Source organism: Salvia hispanica, chromosome 3, assembly GCF_023119035.1.
Source record: "Salvia hispanica cultivar TCC Black 2014 chromosome 3, UniMelb_Shisp_WGS_1.0, whole genome shotgun sequence".
In the NCBI taxonomy this organism is placed as follows: Eukaryota; Viridiplantae; Streptophyta; class Magnoliopsida; order Lamiales; family Lamiaceae; genus Salvia; species Salvia hispanica.
The window spans coordinates 22,466,012-22,486,067 of NC_062967.1; the positions used below are offsets into that span (position 1 = coordinate 22,466,012).

General features: G+C 36.1%; 1 protein-coding gene across 2 annotated transcripts; it reads left to right on the plus strand.

Moving 5' to 3' along the window:
* The first annotated feature begins 827 nt into the window (after positions 1 to 827).
* On the plus strand, positions 828 to 19,562 carry LOC125213535 (nuclear-pore anchor-like). 2 transcript variants are annotated; one of them, XM_048114136.1, is made up of 34 exons: positions 828 to 1,256; positions 1,339 to 1,485; positions 1,748 to 1,846; positions 2,093 to 2,221; positions 2,345 to 2,437; positions 2,526 to 2,591; positions 3,077 to 3,166; positions 3,265 to 3,342; positions 3,438 to 3,547; positions 4,947 to 5,067; positions 5,229 to 5,321; positions 5,450 to 5,498; positions 5,811 to 5,914; positions 6,013 to 6,081; positions 6,287 to 6,430; positions 6,504 to 6,608; positions 6,695 to 6,808; positions 7,333 to 7,411; positions 8,252 to 8,295; positions 8,395 to 8,465; positions 10,032 to 10,134; positions 10,290 to 10,424; positions 10,499 to 10,597; positions 10,770 to 10,811; positions 10,883 to 10,936; positions 11,100 to 11,279; positions 11,387 to 11,434; positions 12,171 to 12,218; positions 13,840 to 13,914; positions 13,986 to 14,060; positions 14,141 to 14,325; positions 15,361 to 15,463; positions 16,064 to 16,180; positions 16,590 to 19,562. In XM_048114136.1, exons 1-34 carry the CDS (start codon positions 951 to 953, stop codon positions 19,380 to 19,382), a joined length of 6,168 nt encoding a protein of 2,055 aa, XP_047970093.1. In that variant the 5' UTR covers positions 828 to 950; the 3' UTR covers positions 19,383 to 19,562. The 2 variants fall into 2 exon arrangements, with proteins under 2 accessions (XP_047970093.1, XP_047970094.1); XM_048114137.1 differs by lacking the exon at positions 1,748 to 1,846.
* The last annotated feature ends 494 nt before the right edge of the window (positions 19,563 to 20,056 follow it).

The window sequence follows — 20,056 nt, forward strand, 5'->3', positions numbered from 1 at the left end:
TATAATAATGACCACTCAAAGTGGGATCGACGTTCATAACACATTCCTCAAATGTATGATCAATGCTGAAATTGCTAAGCTTATACAAAACTGATATTAATAATACAAATTATATAACAAATTACTATCATTTGAAAATTTATACTATTATATATTTGTGTATTAATTAAAAAATGACATATCCTTTGTGAGTATAATTGTATGCCTAGTGAATAAATTTGATAAGGTAGTATGAAAATTGCCATTCCTAATACACTAATAAGTTAGACTAAATACAATTATGAGAAATTTTGTGTGAAAAAAGTTAGACTAAATACAATTAATTAGTACTCCTACTTCATATTCTGTAGTACTCCATATTATCATAAGAAATAGAGAAATTTTAAAATATTTTAAAATTATACAAATATTAAAATTAGTTAGCAATTGATCACCTCCCTTGAAGTTTATATGTAATATGATTTGTTTCTGATAAAATTTACGAATCAAATCACAATGTTCAATTATGGAGTATATTTTAATTTATGGAAATATAAGAAAAGGTAGACTATATTCCTTTTTTGAAATTGGATTTGAAAAATATTACTAGTATGCCTTACTCAAATAGGGTAATCATGTAAAGGAAAATCAGATTAAAATAGGGAAATTTCTTAATTGTCAGAAATTATGAAAATGACAAAATTATCCTAATCATATACTAGTACAAAATAATAATTTATAATTATATTGTGATTTGAGAGCCCAAATCATAAGCTGATTTAATATTGTTGGGCTTAGTATAAACTCACTAAATTCGAATAGTTACCAGCATCCCTCCATTTCTAGCATTCACCCAAAGGCCAAAACGCAAACATCCCCATAATCAAATTTGAAATCTAGGGGTTTTCCGTCGTCGTTGATTTCCATCTGAATGAGATACATTTCTGAAGAGGTTTCCGTTTGAATCGAAGATGCCGCTTTTCGTATCGGACGAAGAATTCCGGCGGTGCTCGCACGATGCGGCGATTTTGACGGAGAAGGCGGACGATTTCATCCGTGGACTATTCAATCAAATAGAGACGGTGAAGGCGGAGGCCGACGCCGCCTCCATTACTCTCGAGCAGACGTGCGCTCTCAACGAACAGAAATATGTCTCCCTTTCCGCGGAGTACTCCTCCCTCCTGCTGCACAACTCCGAGATAAATGCTTTGCTTGAAAAGCGCGATGCTGAAATTGCGGAGCTTAAAGTCGAGAAGCAGCGATTTCTCCTTCAGTCTGTGAGTCTTCGTTTCTACTTTTTTTGTTTGGTTGATGGTTGGATCATTGTTAACTGGCGTTTGCTTTCTGTTTTGGTACTAGATTGAAAAAGATGGGGAGCTAGAGAGGCTGATGAGGGAAGCATCAGAGCTTCATCGATCGAAGAGGCAACTGTTGGAGTTGGTGGAACAAAGGGACTTGGAAATCAACGAGAGAAATGCCACAATAAAGAGTTATCTTGATAAAATTGTATGCAGTCATAGTTCATTGATTTTACCTCTATATGTTTTTATTGGGCTTTAGTGGACTACATTGATCAGCCATTCAGTCTATGTTGCTCCATGTGTGCAGGTCATTGAATTGTGACCTATAGTCTCCGTAACCTATTTCTCATTTTATTTTCGACAAGAATGTTTTTGATAATATTTGCTTTAGAATGCTGAGCAAGTTCCAAGCTCCATCAATAACAAGAAGTCTTGCATATTTATTTATTGAGTGTCTTGGTGTGAAGCTTGATTTGACTGAAAATGCTGCATCAAAAGATGCACGGATAAGAGACCTAGAATCTGAATTGGGGCGATTTCATGCAACATCAGACCGTATTTTACAGGTGGGACAAGTCAAATGTATTTAGCACATGTTTTACAAAAGTATGTGTACTTGGTGGACCCTCATATTGAGAATATTTTGATTTGATTTCTGAAAATTCTTTTTCCCATGTTTTTTGCTATACTATGCTTGCTATACTTAGACCTGTAAAGATTGCCTCTTGATATTTCTTTCCTAGTGGACTTCAGTTTGGTGTATGGTAGACTGGTAGTCGTACTAATAATATCATCTGATTTGGATCTGCCAGGAGAAGGAGCTTCTTGAGAGGCATAATTCATGGCTTAATGAGGAGCTGACGACTAAGGTTAATAATCTGATCCAGGTTCGGAAAGAATATGGAGAATGTGAAGCTGATGTTTCTGGTAAACTTGCAGATGTAAGATTTAGTTTCTCTTGTACCTCTTGAGAAAGGGAAGAATGATTCAATAGTTTTAGCATGCATAGTGATTTTATTTTTCTGGAATATGCTTCATTACCTTAGTTGTTATTATTATTCCAGCTTGAGCTAAAATTGAAGGAGAGTGCCAATTCTTTGAAATTTCACAAAGACAGAGTGAGGGAGTTGGAGGAGAAACTGGCATCGGTAGAAAGAGTGTGTTCCCGACTTCCTGTTCCATATCTAATCTACAAATTCTATCAGTCACATCAATGTTAAATTAATATCTGTCTTGTTTGTATAGGAGTTGTTGTCAACTAAAGATGCTGCTGCAGGCGCAGAGCAACGTTCCTTGGCTGAAATTTCAACAGTGAGTTTCACATTGTAGTCATGCTTATGATTTCATCTGAATGATTGAATCAGACACCTATCTTTCCTGCTGCATGAATTTCATTCATCTCTTCTAAATTGATTATATTTGGGTGAAAATACTTTTAGTCACCCCAGTTTATGATATTTGTTTGTAATATAAAGATTAGCAATGCATTGAGTAAAAATGTTTGCACACTGTGACACTCAGTCAGTCTAGGATTTGTGTTATCCCTTTTTGATAGTTATCTGATTGGCTCAATTTCTAAATTGAAGAAAACTTGGTTATGGATGCATGTATCATTTTTACCAGAGTCTGAAGAGGTTTAGGCTGGAAAGATCGTCATTACATTTTGATCTCGAATGTGTTAAATATTCTGTATTTCTTATGTTTTAATTTACATTGATGTGAGTGAAAAGAGTCATCTATGCATATGCATATCAGTTTGCTGTACCCATGCAGTCTAAAGGCCATTATCTTTGTAGGTAACCAAACTTGTTGACTTGTATAAAGAAAGTTCGGAGGAATGGTCCAAGAAGGCAGGAGAACTTGAGGGAGTCATCAAGGCTCTTGAAGTGAGCTTTGCTTATAGCTATTATGTTCTAAACCAGTTTGCTTCATTAAATATTTTATGCATATTGATGCTATAATTTATGTTTCTTTTTCTATGCAGACTCACTTAAATCAAGTTGAAACTGAATATAAAGATAAGCTTGACAAAGAATTGTCTGCAAGGAAGGAAGTGGAAAAGGTACGTATGTCAGCAAGTTCTTCATTAGTTTTCCTGTTCAATTTTCCTGGTTGTGCCATATTTAACAAGCATTCATTGTCTTTTTGCTGGAGTAGGAATCTACTGATTTGAAATATCAGCTAGAAAGTTGCCAAACAGAATTGGAGAAGTTAAAAAGAGGAAATGAGCTGCAACACCTTCCTCTGAGTAGTTTTACAACTGGCTTGTGAGTTGCTTTGGACCTTTAAATGCACTTAAGTGCATATTTGACAAGCTGATATTTGTGCTTTCCCTTATTTTAGTTTTGTTCCCCAATTTTCATGGTGAGACAGCAGATGCTTGGAGGTTTCTTGACTTAGTTATATGTTGATCAGCTCTTGGCTCTTTCTTTATTCGGAATCCTCAATATATAGTACTCCCCTCCGTCCCACAAAAAAATGCACTCTTTCCTTTTTAGTCAATCCCACAAGAATATGCACTTTCTAATTTTGGAAACTCTTTTTCTCTCTACTGAGGTGGGACCCTTTTTCCACTAACAATACTTTAATTACTTTTTCTCTCTACCTCTCTCATACTTTACCAATTTTGCATTAAAACCCGTGCCGAACCCAAAGTGCATGTTCTTTGGGGACGGAGGGAGTATTTTCTTCTTAATTGGTGCTTAATGAAATTGGTGGAATGGAAATGGGAAATATAATGGCAATAAAATTGATGGAATGCCTCCTAAGTCCTAAGTCCTAACATAGGGGGTGGTATGGACGTATGGTTAATTTCAAATGAATGAGATATGAAAAATCACTGATCATCAACCAATTCCTTGTATCAACCACCATTTTTTATTCCGTTTCCACTCCCTTGTCTCCAAACGGGTCAACCAGGCACCTTTGTAGTCTCTTGACCCTCATTCCAATATTTAGTACATAGTTAAGTTGGTCAAAGTCGCTGTATAAGAGGGAAATATGCCACTACATTATGGTATATGATTTATTTATGCGATATTGTTCTACATATGCTTGGTGGACAAATCTATGCTCATATACATAGCTCATAACTCTGTTATGTTTTACCTTTCTAGTATAGTTGCAGTTAATTTGGAAGTTGCGTTCTGCAGATTGGCTTACTTTTATTATGTGTTTCCTCGAAATTAGTTTAGTCATTTGAGATACACAAATTATTATGTATAATTCTAGGATTGCCTCAATTTAATCGGACCCTGGATGGAGTGTGATTTTGCAATCCAAGCCTTCAATAATTCTGAGTATATACTCAATTTTTTGGTTATTTTGTTTCTTTTAGAATTTTCAGCCTGTCATTTCCTTCACCAATCTAAACTGAAGGGTCATTGCTGTATGAATTTATTAGGTAGTACTTGATAATGCAATTTAGTATGCCTGCTTATTATTGCTATTTGGTATTGCTATTTGGCTACTTGCTTTAGGAAAAAATAATGTAGCTTATACCCATTCGCTTTGTCTATTTGACCATAATAACAATGGTTGCATATAACATCATCGATGAAAAGCTGTTTTTGACCATGCAATCAAATTTGTGTGGTTGCGTTTCTCTGAACCTAACATGCACTAAATCCAAAATGATAGTGACTGTTTGTATGTTCTTTCTTTTAGATTGACAAATTCAGTTGATACTGATGAAATGGTTTTGGATGATCGAGCAATTATTCCTAGCATTCCTGCCGGAGTTTCTGGAACTGCATTGGCAGCTTCACTTCTTAGGGATGGATGGAGTGTGAGTACTATGTCTTTATGGTTCTTGTTTATGTATATCTTAGAGAGCAGTATAATATTCACTTTAGTACTTTGTACAAAGAAAGTTCGTGGGGCTAACTTTAGCTCATTGATTGACTCTTTTGATCCTTCCTTACATTGTTCTTCCTGTACCTTCCGAAGCTGGGGAAAATATATGCCAAATATCAAGAGGCTGTTGACGCTCTACGGCATGAACAGTTGGGGAGAAAGCAATCCCAAGCTATATTGGAGCGTGTATGATTTCTTTGAACCGTCATCTCAGTGAAATATAAATGCTTTATTGCAGCTGTTGGAAGTAATTTTAATACTATTTTATTTTTTGAATTACTACTCTTTCCTTACCTTCTGATTTCGTTTGTTAGGTACTTTATGAAATAGAAGAAAAAGCTGGAATAATTATGGATGAAAGAGGTATACGATGCTTGTATGAAGCAGTTTTGGTTTTTTATCAAATGCTTTGTTATGGACACATTAATAAATTAATAAGCACCAGTTGATTCTTATATATACTCTGGCCTGTCAATCTGTCCTTCCCTTCTTTCCTGTGTGTTAACCTTCTATTCTTGTATTCTCTTACCGTCTTGAATATAATATTTATGTATCGAAATGCCTATATAATCTTTTAATGCAATCAAGGAGTGCTTCACATTTTTTCTAAGTTTTAGTCCATCCTCAAATTTTATACGCTTTGTCAAAGTCATAAGCAATAAGCTATTTTTGTAGATGAACATGAAAGACTTGTCGAGGCCTACTCTGCTTTAGATCAGAAACTGCAGCAGACACTATCTGGACATTCTACTCTGGAGATTACCATTCAGGATCTCAAGGTTTGTCCTTTGGTCTGTTTCGAAACGTTTTTAGCTGAGCACATTGGCTCTGTTGGATACTGTTCTTTACGTTATTGCTGTTCGAATTACTATTTCAGGCTAAGTTAAAGAGGCAGGAGCGTGACTACGCGATTGCTCAGAAGGAGATCGTTGAGCTCCAGCAACAGGTTTGGTTCTGAAAGATTTCATTTTCCAGATACAATAATATTTTATTGGTTTATTATAGGTAATACTTTGATACGATGAGACTTTGAAAATAGATATTTTGAATTTTTAACTTTGTACACAGATAATGTATCTTTCTTTAGTAGGTAATGTATGGTTGAAGTTGAAAGCCCTTATATTCATTACCTGTTTGTTCTGATGTCTTAGGTGGCTGTACTGTTAAAAGAGTGTCGGGATGTTCAGTTGCGTTGTGGATCAGTTACCCCTTATCAAGATGATGAGCTCATTAGTGATTTTTCTGTGCCAGCGGGTTCTGAATCTAGAGCTGAGAACATCATATTAGACCACCTGGTATATGGTTGTCCATTTTTCTTGCATATTTGAGTGAGGAGTTTATGGCCATTGAACTTTTTTACTTTTGCAGTTAACCTTCAAAGACATCAATGGATTAGTTGAACAGAATGTCCAGCTGCGCAGTCTTGTTCACAACTTATCTGATCAGATTGCAGATAATGGAGCAGAGTTGAAGGCAATATGCAGCCTATCTGATGTATTATATTTTCTATATCATGTTTATTTTGGGATATTAAACTTTGGATCTTGATACACTTGCAGGAAAAATATGGGAAGGAGCTTCAGATGCATATGGAAGAGACTGCGTCTAAAGTTAATGTGGTATTGTTAAGGGCAGAGGAACAGGAGAGCATGATTGAGTCACTTCATACCTCTGTAAGAATTTTAAAATGCTAGGTTGTGAATCTCATACTACCTCCGTCCACAAAAAAATAGACTAGTCTTACCATTTTGGGCCGTCCACCAAAATTAGACTAATTCTAAAAATAGAAAGTTTTAAACACTACTAACACTACTAATAATGTGGACCCAACAATCCACTAATACTCCCTCCGTCCCAAGGAAGATGATCCCTTCCTTGGGCGGCACAAGATTTTATGTAGTTTTATTTTGTGTGTTAGGTGGAGAGAGCAAAATAAGAGAGATGGAATAAAGTAGAGATAAAGGGGTTTCCATTTTTAGTAATGGGTCATCTTGGGTGGGACAAATTAAAAGTAAAAGCGGGTCATCTTCAGTGGGACAGAGGGAGTACTACGCTGACCACAGTTTCTCTCTCTCTCTCTTTGCACATTAAAAATTGTGCCACTTACAACTTTGTTTATTTTTTGTGGATGGAGGTAGTACTATTTTTTTGTGCGAGTTGAAGTTATATTGTACAAGTTATTTTGATATGAAAATAGGTGGCCATGTACAAGAAGCTGTATGAAGAGGAGCAAAAACTCCGTGCTTATCCTATTCATCTGCTTGAAACAGTTCCAGGTTCTTCTTTCTGTTATATGTTCTTTGCTGTATTCAATCTCATGTCCTTTATTCATCCACTAACTTCCTGCAAATTTTAGTAAATTTCCATTAATGCTAAGTGTGTCTTGGATTCTGTTATCGTATTCGGCATTCCGAAAATGCTGTGTAGTTGTCTATGTTAACAAGTTGCTTACTATCGTGAAACCGGGAAGATACTGACTAGAAAGAAGGCAAATGAAAGGAGGGATATGAATGTATGGACTAGAAGTGTCTTTGTCTATTACAAGGGTTTCTTGAATTTTCATAACTAGACTGTCTTGGATTTTGTTACGTTATTGGACATTTGGGAAGTGTTTTTACTAAAACTATCAGATATTACAAAATCATGAAGATACTGACAACAAAGAAAGTGAAAAGTGAAGGAGGGCTATCATCATATGAATTTTTGGACTAGAATCGTCTATTACCAGGACTTCTTAAAATAAACTAGAAGTCAATGTAGCTAGAAGTTTTGAACAAGCGTTGGATACTTTTTTATGAATATATGTTTCTAATATTGGATTTGGACAAACTAACTTCTATGTTGCTTCTTATACAATAGCTTTACCTGGGTTTCAAATGAAATCTGCAGCATTTGTATATCCCAACATTGCATATATAACCTTTTTCCTTTTTGTTAGGCTCTTCTTTCTAACTAATGAACACTGCATCATACATTATCTTTTTTATTGGAGCTTTTGTCCATTTTCTGGGGTTTTCTACAACAGTCTCTTAAAAGCTTTCCCTTTTCCATTGTTTCCAAAGGCAACATTTTCTGTCTAAAGAATTGGTGATTTATTAGCAATATTCATCTTGCAGAGCGAGGGAGCAGGGAGATTATACCTATAAAAGAAAGTATCCATGTATGGTTCCATGAAAATCTCCTTAGGATAATTATTACATACATTTGTTCTTCTCTCTCGAATTCCTCAGCCTTATTTGTATAATGTGATAATTGATAGGAGACATCAAGAAAGCATGAACATACGTTAGAGCGTCTGAGAAGTCTGGAAGAAGATTTGGCAAAGTCCAAGTAAGCATATGATATGCTTGTGTTTTATCTTCTTACTTCTTACTTCTTACTTATGTTGTCTTGCTCATAATTTTGGTTTTGTTTATGATACTCTTTTCAGTAACTTTGTGGCTGTAAGATGAGTTTTGCACCTTTTCCCTTTTTTTCTTTTAAAGCTAATGGAAAGTTTCTTGGCTCTATGACTATCAACCTCCATAGTGGTGAAGTAAACTTTAGGTAAAGCATGATTGATCTTACAGTCTTGCACAATGTAAGTAAATTTATAGGTCACCCTGGGCAAGTAAGACATTTTCTGATGTCTGAAGAGCATCAGGTTGGATTATCAATCAACAGATCTTGGTATATTAGCTATATACTGTTACTTTGGGTCTTGCATGTTCTCTCTGACTGGTTAATGGAATTTCAAATATGGAGACGACTTACAAAATGTTAATGGCTTAATGCCTAGAGTGGTATTACAGTATTTTAGGTTGTTAAGAAATTATGGCTCCTTCATTTACTAAGATGTATGATTTCTGAATTCCGACCCCAATTGGGTGTTACGTGTGGAATTTAATGCAGCATTATGTATGAACTTTGTACCTTCATTATGTATACCTGTTTTGATATGATTGGTGCTACCTATGAAGCTAAATGTTTGAGAAAATTTGTTACACCAATATGTTATTTCATCAACATCTACTTACACTGTAAAGTTCTTAACTGCAGAACTGTAATTCATAATATGCCACCAGGGGCAATGCAGTTATATTTGAGTATAGTTCATTAGTTCTATTTTCTAATAGATATTTCAGATAAGACTTTAGCAATGAAGTAAACCTTGTCCAAGACTATGTCCCACTACTGTTGATTGGAATTCCTAGATTTTTGCTATACCTTACTAGATAGAGCAGAAGCAAATTGATAGTATTATTAGGAACTTGATGAAGACGATCTGTCTCAGAGAGGACAGGCGAACGAAGGTTACTTCTTTTTTGTGAAGTTGATGAACTTGGTTATTCATATAGGTAAACAAGATACATGGACTTTGAAGTTAATGGGATTTGATTTCAGACCAATTCTTTAGAAATTAATGTAATTCCAATATCTTCACTATTGAATTGAGAATGCTGAGGAAATTAAGTTTTTAGTTGATTTTCACAACATTTTCTTATGATTCCCATGATGATGCTTCTGGTAGTAAGATGACTTCCTATGCTTTCTAGTACTCCCTCTGTCCCGGCTAAGATGACACATTTCTTAGCCGGCACGGGATTTTAGGAGTTGTTGGTTAATGTGGTTAATTAGAGAGAAAAGAGTGGATGTAAATATTAAATGGAGAGAGAAAGAGAGTTGAATATTTAATTGGAGAGAAAAAAAAAGTGGTTGGGTGTATGAATTGGATAGAAATGTGTCATCTTGGTTGAGACAAACTAAAAAGGAAAGTGTGTCATCTTAGTTGGGACGGAGGGAGTATTAACTTAACACATTAACTAAATTGTACTCTTGGATATATTAACAGTTATTTCGGTCATTAAGCTTAGCTTTATATACTAATTGGCTTGTATATTTATTCTTATGCTTCAGGAATGATATCATATCATTGCGATCTGATCGTGATAAATTGCAAATGGTAGCAACTTTTGCAGAAGAAAAACTTGCCAGGTTTCTGAAGGAGTTTGAGCAACAGGTTTATTTTTTTGGAGCTTTAACTTTATGAGTGGCTTAACTCTTTTAGTTGTGGAAGTTTTTGGAAAATTATTTTCTTGGACTATTTTGTAAGTGTTGGGTAAATTTTTTATCTGTTGCGTGACATGCATCTGCTTGGTTTATGATTTACACTAGAGGGAAGAGCATAATGGAATTAGAGCGAGAAATGTTGAGTTCTCTCAGATAATAGTTGACTACCAAAGGAAATTCCGCGAAAGTGCTGACTCATTGGATGCTGCCAATGAACTATCTAGGAAGTTTACAATGGAGGTATCCTTTTAGCTCTCTCTTTAGTCATGTTAACTCTAATTCTTATTGGTTACAAATTTTGTTTGCTCGTTTAGGTATCAATTTTGAAGCAAGAAAAAGAAATGCTTCAGAACTCTGAGAAAAGAGCTTCTGATGAAGTTTGTAGTTTGAGTGAGAGGGTTCATTGGCTTCAGGTCAGCTTCTCTTGTATTTAAAAATATGCAATATAACTAGGACTTCATTTTAGATACCTACATGGGTATCCGGACTCAGCAAGTTCGACATCATTGTTTTCAAATGATTGAATATATGTAATCTGCACTTTTGATATGACAATATTTTAACCGTGCTTGTATCTTTATTCAGGCTACTCTGGACACCATGCAGAGTGCTGAGGAAGTGCGGGAGGTAGCTATTTAATCGCCATCTTGTTACTCTTTATGGTTAGCAGTTGTGACTAATACATCTTCACTGTTTAGGAGGCTAGAGGTGTTGAGAGGAGAAAACAAGAAGATTATGTAAACAAAATTGAGGTACTTCTTTACTGTGATTTATTGCATATCGAGACAGTTGACAGGAACATGGTTTCTCAAACATTGCCAGCATGCATACAAGTCTTGTGATTCAATTCTGAAGTTTGTCAACATGAAAAAGCTCCTTTTGTTGGTTACACATTATAAAATACTTTCTACGCAGAGAGAATGGGCCGAGGCAAAAAGAGAACTTCAGGAACAACGAGATCTTGTTCGGAACCTTTCTCTTGAGCATGATAGTAGTTTAAAGGATGCGCGAAAACAAGTTGATGAGTTAAATAAAGAATTAGCTACTGCTGTGCGATCCGTGGCAAATGCTGAATCTAGAGCAGCAATTGCAGAGGTGCTTCAGTTTTTTTAGTGATTGTTATATTGAATTTATGCTGTCATCTTTTTTTTTCTCTTTTCTTTGTCAATGGTCTTATTGACTGGTCCGAATATGCTATCCAGGCTCGTTATTCTGATCTGGGGAAGATTGTGGAATCTACAAGGACAAAGGTATGACCTAGGCATTTTGGATCTGTCTTGCCTCATTCCCACATAACAAAGTCAGAAAATAGTATGGAAACAATCATGCATGATATACATCAAAGTATTAAAGATTTTTAGTGATGAACTGCTATTAGCATCGACATTCATAATAATTCACATTTGCATGCAAGTTCATTAGTTATGCTACTAGTTCAAGAGTTCTATGGAATTTAGATGATTGATTGGTATGCATGAATGGAATAAGGTGAGAATGGAATGAAATTGGAATGATGTTGTGAAGTTAATGATGTACATGAAGAGCCAGCTCACGTGTCTGGCATTTACAAGGAATCCCATTATGATTTATGAATGAAATTGCAATTTCTTTCATCATGCTAATTGGTAATTAGTTATATTCTGAAAGCGTTTTTTTTCCCTATGTTATGAACTCTTGTGAGATATTCTCCTCCCTCATAACTAGTTCAAAGGATTAGTGAGATATTCTCCTCGGTTAATTTTTTTTTTGTGGTAATATTAGTTACAGAAAATTTCAAATACCATTAAATTCTGTGAATTCTGAATTAATTATTAAACAGCTGTTAAAAAATTTCAGAAATCTCTCTATGTTGTCACTTTTCAAGACACATCTTCAGTTTTTCGACATGAATATTATCAAATGGTTGATGAGTCATAGAGGTTTTTTAATCTCAAGACACTATATGTTTCTCCCATATTGTTTTTCATAGTTTTCTATACACTGCAGGATTCCGATGGTGTTGATAGTCAACTATCTTCTTCTTCTACTGAAAAGGTACTTGCAACATTCAGGTTTCTGATATTTGTTCTTATCTTGTCTTTCGTGTGCTGACTTGAATAATACCTGTTAAATTCTCTAAATTCTGTCCCATATCGACTTGGTGAAGATCCCATCTAATCTATATAAGTGTGGATAACCCTCCCCCTTACAAGGCCTTTTAAGGGGTGAGTGGCCCATTTCTAATGTGGTATCAGAGCGGGCCCAAGCCGATGATGGATTTATCTCTTTATCTCTTCTCTTGCCTACCCACGTGATGGAAGACCGATGTCCTTTCCGGCCCACACGTGAGGGGGGGCGTGTTAAATTCTCTAAATCCTGTCCCACATCGACGTGGTGAAGATCCCATCTAATCTATATAAGTGTGGATAACCCTCCCCCTTACAAGGCCTTTTAAGGGGTGAGTAGAAATCCATGTTTTCCATCCTAAAACCAATTGGTGATAGGAGGAGGGGGCCATGAGACTTATATAGTGGATTAAGCTCTTCGTGTATACCGATATAGGATATTGTTACTTTCATTTTATGTTTCAATTGCCAACAATACCCTATACAATTTGGTGCAGATAAATGTTTTTGACTTTGTAACATGTGTCCCATCTTTCAGTGATCATTGCCGTCATCTTTTACACTCTGCAAATGCTAAAACATGCAATTATATATGGCTTTGGAAAGTCATATAAGTACGACAAAAAACACATTGATTTTCCTTGGTCAATCCTCATGCTAGTGGTTATGGAATTGGGTTCTGAAATCATGGTTTTACACTAACTTTTAGATATCCTAATCAATTGGAGAATACATTAGCTGAAATTGATTGTCTGTGTAAATGCCATATGTTTGAAAGTTTTTATATTGGATAATCATGGTACTATTTCTAGTCTTTCATGGAGTTACTGTTTGCACCTATTCCGTTTTTAGTTTGTATGGGCAATCTGGGTCAAGGATGGATAGTCTTAGAGTAAAAGAAGAACCAACAAAAGTAACAAAATTTTGAAGTTCCAATATGAATTTGACTGAATAAAAGGGAACCGGAAGGAAAATTTTGTAAAAGGAGAACTAACACTGATTGTTTAAACAAGAGTACTCGAATAAACTGAATACTTCGTGAATAACAATGAAGGAATTCAGAGATTTAGCTCATCTGTTTTAACTGCTTCATCATTGGTCTAGGAATATTTACGGTCAGGCACTGTAGCTGTAGTACCATGCTGTAAGCTTGTAGCCTTGTAACATCACTGCTTTCAGTTTTTGGTATATTTTTATGTTTCTGATAACCGTCTCGTGGGCTTGCAACACTTCAAGAATCTTTCTTTGAGAAGATTCTGCCAACATGTTTGTATGGAAGGATTGACCTATAATTGATCATCCAGGAATCTGTGTGGACTAAAGTCTCCTACACTTGATTAATCAAAATCTCAGCTCCTGTATTCTTTCTCTTCGAACTGAACTTGTAATATTGTTATCTAATTAAATTAGAAATACTATAATCATAAGCCACGCTAAAAATAATCTCTAAAATTAATTGTTGTAAATGTTTGTTAGATTTCTTTACTTGACTGTAACGAACACATCTTTCTTACACACTGAAAACTGTATTGTTCACGGTCATGTTTTAGATGTTGGAGAAATTCCGGGATGAAATTCAGAAATTAAGGGAGGAAGCTGAGGCAAGCAAAAATCACATGCTTCAGGTATGTTCTTGTCCTGTTTGGGTGGTTACATTCTGCCTAGTTAGAAGTACTTAGTTTCATTTGTCCACCAGTACAAGAGTATTGCTCAAGTCAATGAAGAAGCCCTCAAACAATTGGAGGTGGCCCATGAGAATTTTAGGAAAGAGGTATTGCTGCATTTACTCTCCCTTAATTGTGTGCTTTGTTGACATCATTTTCCTATGCAATTTATGTGTTCGTGTTATAGGCTGATGAATTAAAGAGATCTCTAGAGAATGAGGTTCATTTGCTCAGGGAGCATGTTAGTGAACTTGAGAGTGAATGTAAACTGAAAACTGAAGAGGCTATTTCTGCAAATTCTGGGAAAGAAGAGGCTCTTGCTGGTGCTTTGTTCGAGATTGCCAGTATGAAGGATGACTATTCTGTTAAAATGTAAGCTTTCGTATGCCCTATGTGACACCCTGTTGGTGGGTAATTTACAGTATTCTTTGAATGTCTGAGAACATACAAGCTGATGTCAAGGTATATTAATTTGTGTGTGATACTGGAAAGTAGGCAAAGTTTATGTACTAAGCTGTCCAGTTGGACCTGGCCAGTGATTCCAGTAATGTGGGAAATTTGCAGAGAGTAATTGATTAAATGAGATGATGCAAATAAACTAGGAAAACAAAACCTAGTTGGTGTATTATGTTGGATTAAATTGCAAATTTTCTTTTGTAGCTTTAATAGCGTGATGGTAATACCATTCCATCATGAATTCATGACAGAATTTGGCAAAGCAACGTTGCAAACTTTGCTACTGTTGTATAGTTAGTCTATGCTGATAATGAAGAGCTTTAGAGTAGTCAAGTGTTGAATTGCTTGGTGGGGCTCAAATAACTTTAAAATTTACTGAATTGTCTCAGCATGACAGAATTAGGCAAAACCAAAATTGCAACGTTTTATACTGATATATTGTTGGTGTTTCTGAATAAAGATGCTTCAAATCAAAATTACTCTTAACTCCCACTGTGACAGAAAATTGGGCAAAAGAGCATTGAAATCGTTGCTACTGATTTATAGTTGGGCTCTGTGGATAAGAAGCTTCTGTAGAGCGAGCAGGTGTATTGAAGATTATAATTGCTTGGTGTGTCTTAAATGACAGGGATTTACTGTCTTTTATGTGTTATCTGTTTGAGATGGGAAAATTTGTCACCCCTTCATAAGTTCTAACTTTTGTCTTTCTAAAAAAAGTTGTATCTTATCTTTAAAAAATGAACTCTTTGCTACTGAGATGTAAGGCCAGAGTCATAAGCATGATGTAATAATTTAGTTATCAATTATCATTAAACAATAGGAATATGCAAACTAGCGGTTAGGTCAAAAGAAAATTAGTAAAAAAAGATAAGAGTAAATATCATATACTACTATTTTCTTACATGCCAAATTATCTTAAATAACAAGTTTAATTTTCCTGTACTTTGACAGGTCACAGATTGTGGTAATGGAATCCCAAATCACTGCATTGAAAGAAGAGTTGGAGTCAGAACATAAGAAATGGCGAACTGCTCAAGACAACTATGAGAGACAGGTTCCTTCTGTGCCACTTTGCTCTCTGTTAGTGTTAATATTTTATATGGTCATCATAAGGTTTGTTATGTTACAATGTGTATTAAAGGTGTAATATGTCTGAATTATATCATCGAACTCCCTTTGTCCCAAGATAAGTGATGTGTATTCAACTTAGTGACACATTTCTTTTTATTTTTATTTGGCAAAAATTAACTCTTAGTCTCTCTCATACTTAATTGTTTCTCTTTATTCTCTCTTTTCTCTTCTATTTTATTTTCTCTCCTACTCTATTATCATCCCATATAACTAACTAAAGATCACTTTTTAATTCCCGTGCCGAAATGAAATGTAATCGTTTAAGTCGGGATGGGGGGAGTACTTGCAATGACATTTTTGATTTGTAACCATTTCCACCATTTGAGGTTTAGCCATCGTATATGTTTCATGCTTCTTTTTGATTTTGTAATAAAAATTATCTTATATAAAACAAATTGTTCCACAACAATGTAAGAGCTTCGGGTTTATTTTTATTGTTTATGTATCTACAATATTTTGTTTCCAGTAGCTGTTTTTCTGAAAAGGTAGATATCACCATACTTTTTTATGTTTGTTCTTCCAGGTTATTCTACAGTCAGAAACCATTCAAGAGCTGACGAAAACTTCACAAGCCTTGGATTCTGCACAAAAAGGGGCATTTGAGCTCCGTAAAGTGGTGGATGTGCTCAAAACAGAAAATGTATTACCCCTTTCTACTGCATATGTGATTTTCCCTTTTATTCTTTTGATAGGTGTTAATAATTTGGAAGCATAATAGTAGTTGATTGTACAAATGAAGTTGAGAAGTACAAAAAATTCGTATTTTCCTTGTGGCATAGTTAGGTATCGTATGTGTATATGTATAAGGAGTGGTTCGAATAGTTTGAGATATGTGAGAACGCTTTCACTGAACCTATAAATTATTACATTGAACTTTACACTAAGCAAATATCGCAAATTGTATATAGGCTCAATGTGCTATTGACTTTTGGGTCCACTGCAAGTCGTTTATGCTACTTCGACTGCATTCCATCCTAGTATTGTTCTGCTGTTTCTTCTTGCAAGAGGTTTATGCAGTCTGTGAGATTCTAATTATTGTGTCTTTGCAGGCGGAGCTGAAGTCTAAGTGGGAGACGGAAAGGTTAGCTATTGAAGTATACAGGAATGAAGCGGATAAGACGTATGCTGAAATAAATGAACTGAACAAGATTTTGCACTGTCGACTTGAAGCCTTGCACATTAAGTTGGCTGAGAAGGAGAAAGGAATAGCTTCTGGAAGCAATTCCAAGAACGTTGGAGATGATGATGGGTTGCAAAATGTTTTGAGCTATCTCCGACGGTCAAAGGAAATAGCTGAAACAGAAATCTCATTATTGAAACAAGAAAAGCATCGTTTGCAATCTCAGTTAGAGAGCGCTTTGAAGTCAGCTGAGTCTGTACAGACATTGCTTCAAACAGAACGTGAGAAATCACGGGCATCATTGTATACACAGGACGAATTCCAATCTCTTCAATTACAGGTCAGAGAGCTAACTTTATTGCGTGAAAGCAATGTGCAACTCAGAGAGGAAAACCGGCATAATTTTGAAGAATGCCAGAAACTTCGTGAAACATTTCAGAATGCTAAGATTGCAATTGAGAATTTGGAGAAGCTTCTTAAAAACAGAGACAGAGAGCTGGAAGCGTACAGAAAAGAAATTGAAATCTTCAAGGCAGAAAAAACACATCATGAAAACAGAATAGATGAGTTGGTACAGAAGTGCAAGGAAATTGATGTCAATGAATATAATCAGTCGAAGGAAGCTTTCCAGCAGATTCAAATGAGTTTAGGGGAAAAGGATAGTCAGTTGGAGGAGGTTAAGAAACATTTATCAGAAAAGCAGGAAACAGTATCAATTCTAGAGCGAGACCTAGCTAGAAGCAAAACTGAAGTGAGTGAACGAGAGAACAAGATTAATGAAGTGTCACAAACTGCAGCTTCTCTGAAATCTGAATCTGATAAATTTAAGCGGATAAATTATCACTTTAAAAGGAAGGTTGATAATCTTGAAAAGGAGAAAGAAGAGATGAGCAAAGAGGTCCAGTCTTTGTCCAAACAATTAGAGGAAGCTAGACAGGCCTTGTCGAAACAACTGGAGGAGGCTAAACTTGTAAAACGAACCACTGTTGATTCCGGAGGAGAAAATATGCTGAGGGAAAAGGCGAAAGATACCAGGATTCAAACACTAGAAAGAATACTGGAGAAGCAAAGAGATGAACAGAAGAAAGAAAAAGAAGACCATCTTAAAGAAAAAGATCATCTTAAAGAAAAAGAAAAATTTCAAAACATCCGGAAAATAATATCTGACTCTCGTGGGAATGTCAATCAAGAAAAGACGAAACTCTTAGATGATCTTACAAAGCATAAATTAGCTTTGAAAGCTCTTCAAGATGAAGTGGAAAAAATAAAGAACCCCGGAAGCAGTCAATCAGAGAATGCGTCCGGGGTCCAACATTTCTCTAGTAATATATTGGATGATTTTGCTTCCGCCTATTTCCAGGCTGTAGATAATTTTGAACAATTAGCACAGTCTGCTTGTACTGGTCCTGATTCTACCACGACCGATGCTCCACCTCTTGATAATGCAACATCTGGTGCAGTTCCCCCTGGTCAAGCTGTACCATCACTCCAAACCCCTGAACCTCCGGCTGCCAGTGTTCCTGCAGCTAGAGCTGACGTGAAAGAGAGAAGACCTGCTTTGACAAAGGCAACCCTGAAAATGGGAAGGAAGCTGGTGCGTCCTAATATTACAAAGCCCAAAGATCCTCAAGGGGATGTGGAGATGACAGAAGGAGACGAATCTAATACTGGATTACCATCCCATAGTACAGAAAGTCAAGGAACTGAAACTGCTCCCACAACAGCATCTGCACGTAAACGCATGCAAGAGGAGATGCTCACTTCAGAAGAAACTGCCTCTGATGTCCCAGCACCTTTACCTAAAAAGCCAAAAGCTCCAGATAGCCTACAGGTGGCAAGTGATGAACTAGTTGCTGCTCCTACAAAGCTTCCTGAAGCTGTTATCTCTGTAGAATCATCAGATGATATGGGAAACCTTCAGCAAAGTGAGGAAGTTGTTGAGAAGGATGAGCTTGACACTGGAGGAGATCAAACTGATGAGCCATTAGCAGATGAAGAGTTCAGTGAAACAGTCGATGCCACAGATGAAGACTTGGAGAAACCAACTGACAGTATAATATCTGATGATCAACTGAGAGATCAAACCGAACAAGATATTCAGCGCATAGTTGTAGAGTCAGGTGGTGAGAAAGAAGAGGGGGAGCAGCTGGTTAGAGATTTTACTGACAATGATGGTGATAGCAGTGCAATTAATGAGACAGGAGGGCCAGGAAATGAAGAATTTCAAGGCGAACAATCAACTGATCCTGAGAAATCACCTAGTATTGAACCATTGGGCATGGAAGATGAGGAGATTAATCCATCCCAGACACTTGAGGAAGAGAAGATAGGTGACTTAAATGAGACCATAGCTGAAACTGACAGTTCTGATAAGCTTAACCATGGTGCAGATTCTTCCGCAGAAACCAACAGGGCACCTGGTTCGTCCAATCCTCCATCTGAGGAAGCTTCAACTAGCACTACTGTTTCTACTGTTGATGCTGGATCTTCCGATCAAGCTGGATCGACTCCCCCACAGGACACAGGTGGAACACCCGTGTCGCCTTTGAACAGTGGTTCAACAACCATTAATCTACAGGAGAGAGCAAAACAGCGAGCACAAATGAGACAGGCTGGCATGGGAGGGGTTACTTCTTCACCAGCCAGAGGTCGTGGCCGAACAATCCGTGGCCGTAGTGTAAGAGGTGGCCGCACTGGACGTGGGCGGCAATCACCCGGTTAAGGATGCTTTTCATGTATATAGGATGGTGCCGTTTCATATGATATCTGCTAGTATCTGAGCAGCTAGTAATTCACATTTTTCCAACTGTTGATAGTTTTACTGATATCGACTGATGTGTTTTGACAATTTCCTGGAGATTCGCTTAATGATTTATATAAAAATGACTTCTTATTTGTTCTATTTGAGTACCCATAATGATTTTTCATTTAATTTGTGGGGACTCGGACTCCTAATTTATTGGATGAATGGGAAACATATACTTATCTAAGTTGCTCATTATCATTATGGACTAGTGAGAATGAAGTCCATGAAAGTATAATTTAACTTTATGCAAGTGCTAACCAAGTCAAATTTGGATAAACGAGGTAGTTAAAACATCGAATTCTTTATTTACTCTTGAATTTAGTTAGTGAATCAGCTACCATAATGGATTAATGGTTAACAATTTAAAGGCAACTTCGTCAGTTTGTGTTAATTATAAGCGTGTCCCCTCAAACCAAGGTTGCCAAATTTTCATTTGTAACTTTATTCATTGTTTTTTCTTTTCTTTTTTTTCAAATATTAGAATTATCACTTACTACTTCTAGTATTTATTTGTTTCGTAGTAGTACTAATGATGCTTTGAATTTTTTTATTTTAACTCAAAACATTAAGTACTGCAAATATTCACAATT

What these genes read in the sequence shown, in the direction of transcription:
- LOC125213535 (XM_048114136.1), top strand. Translation starts at nt 951, where the DNA reads ATGCCGCTTTTCGTATCGGACGAAGAATTCCGGCGGTGCTCGCACGAT. An exon ending in AGAGTTATCTTGATAAAATT is followed by an intron (nt 1,486 to 1,747) that starts GTATGCAGTCAT and finishes CTTGGTGTGAAG; the next exon opens with CTTGATTTGACTGAAAATGC. An exon ending in ATTATGTAAACAAAATTGAG is followed by an intron (nt 10,937 to 11,099) that starts GTACTTCTTTAC and finishes CTTTCTACGCAG; the next exon opens with AGAGAATGGGCCGAGGCAAA.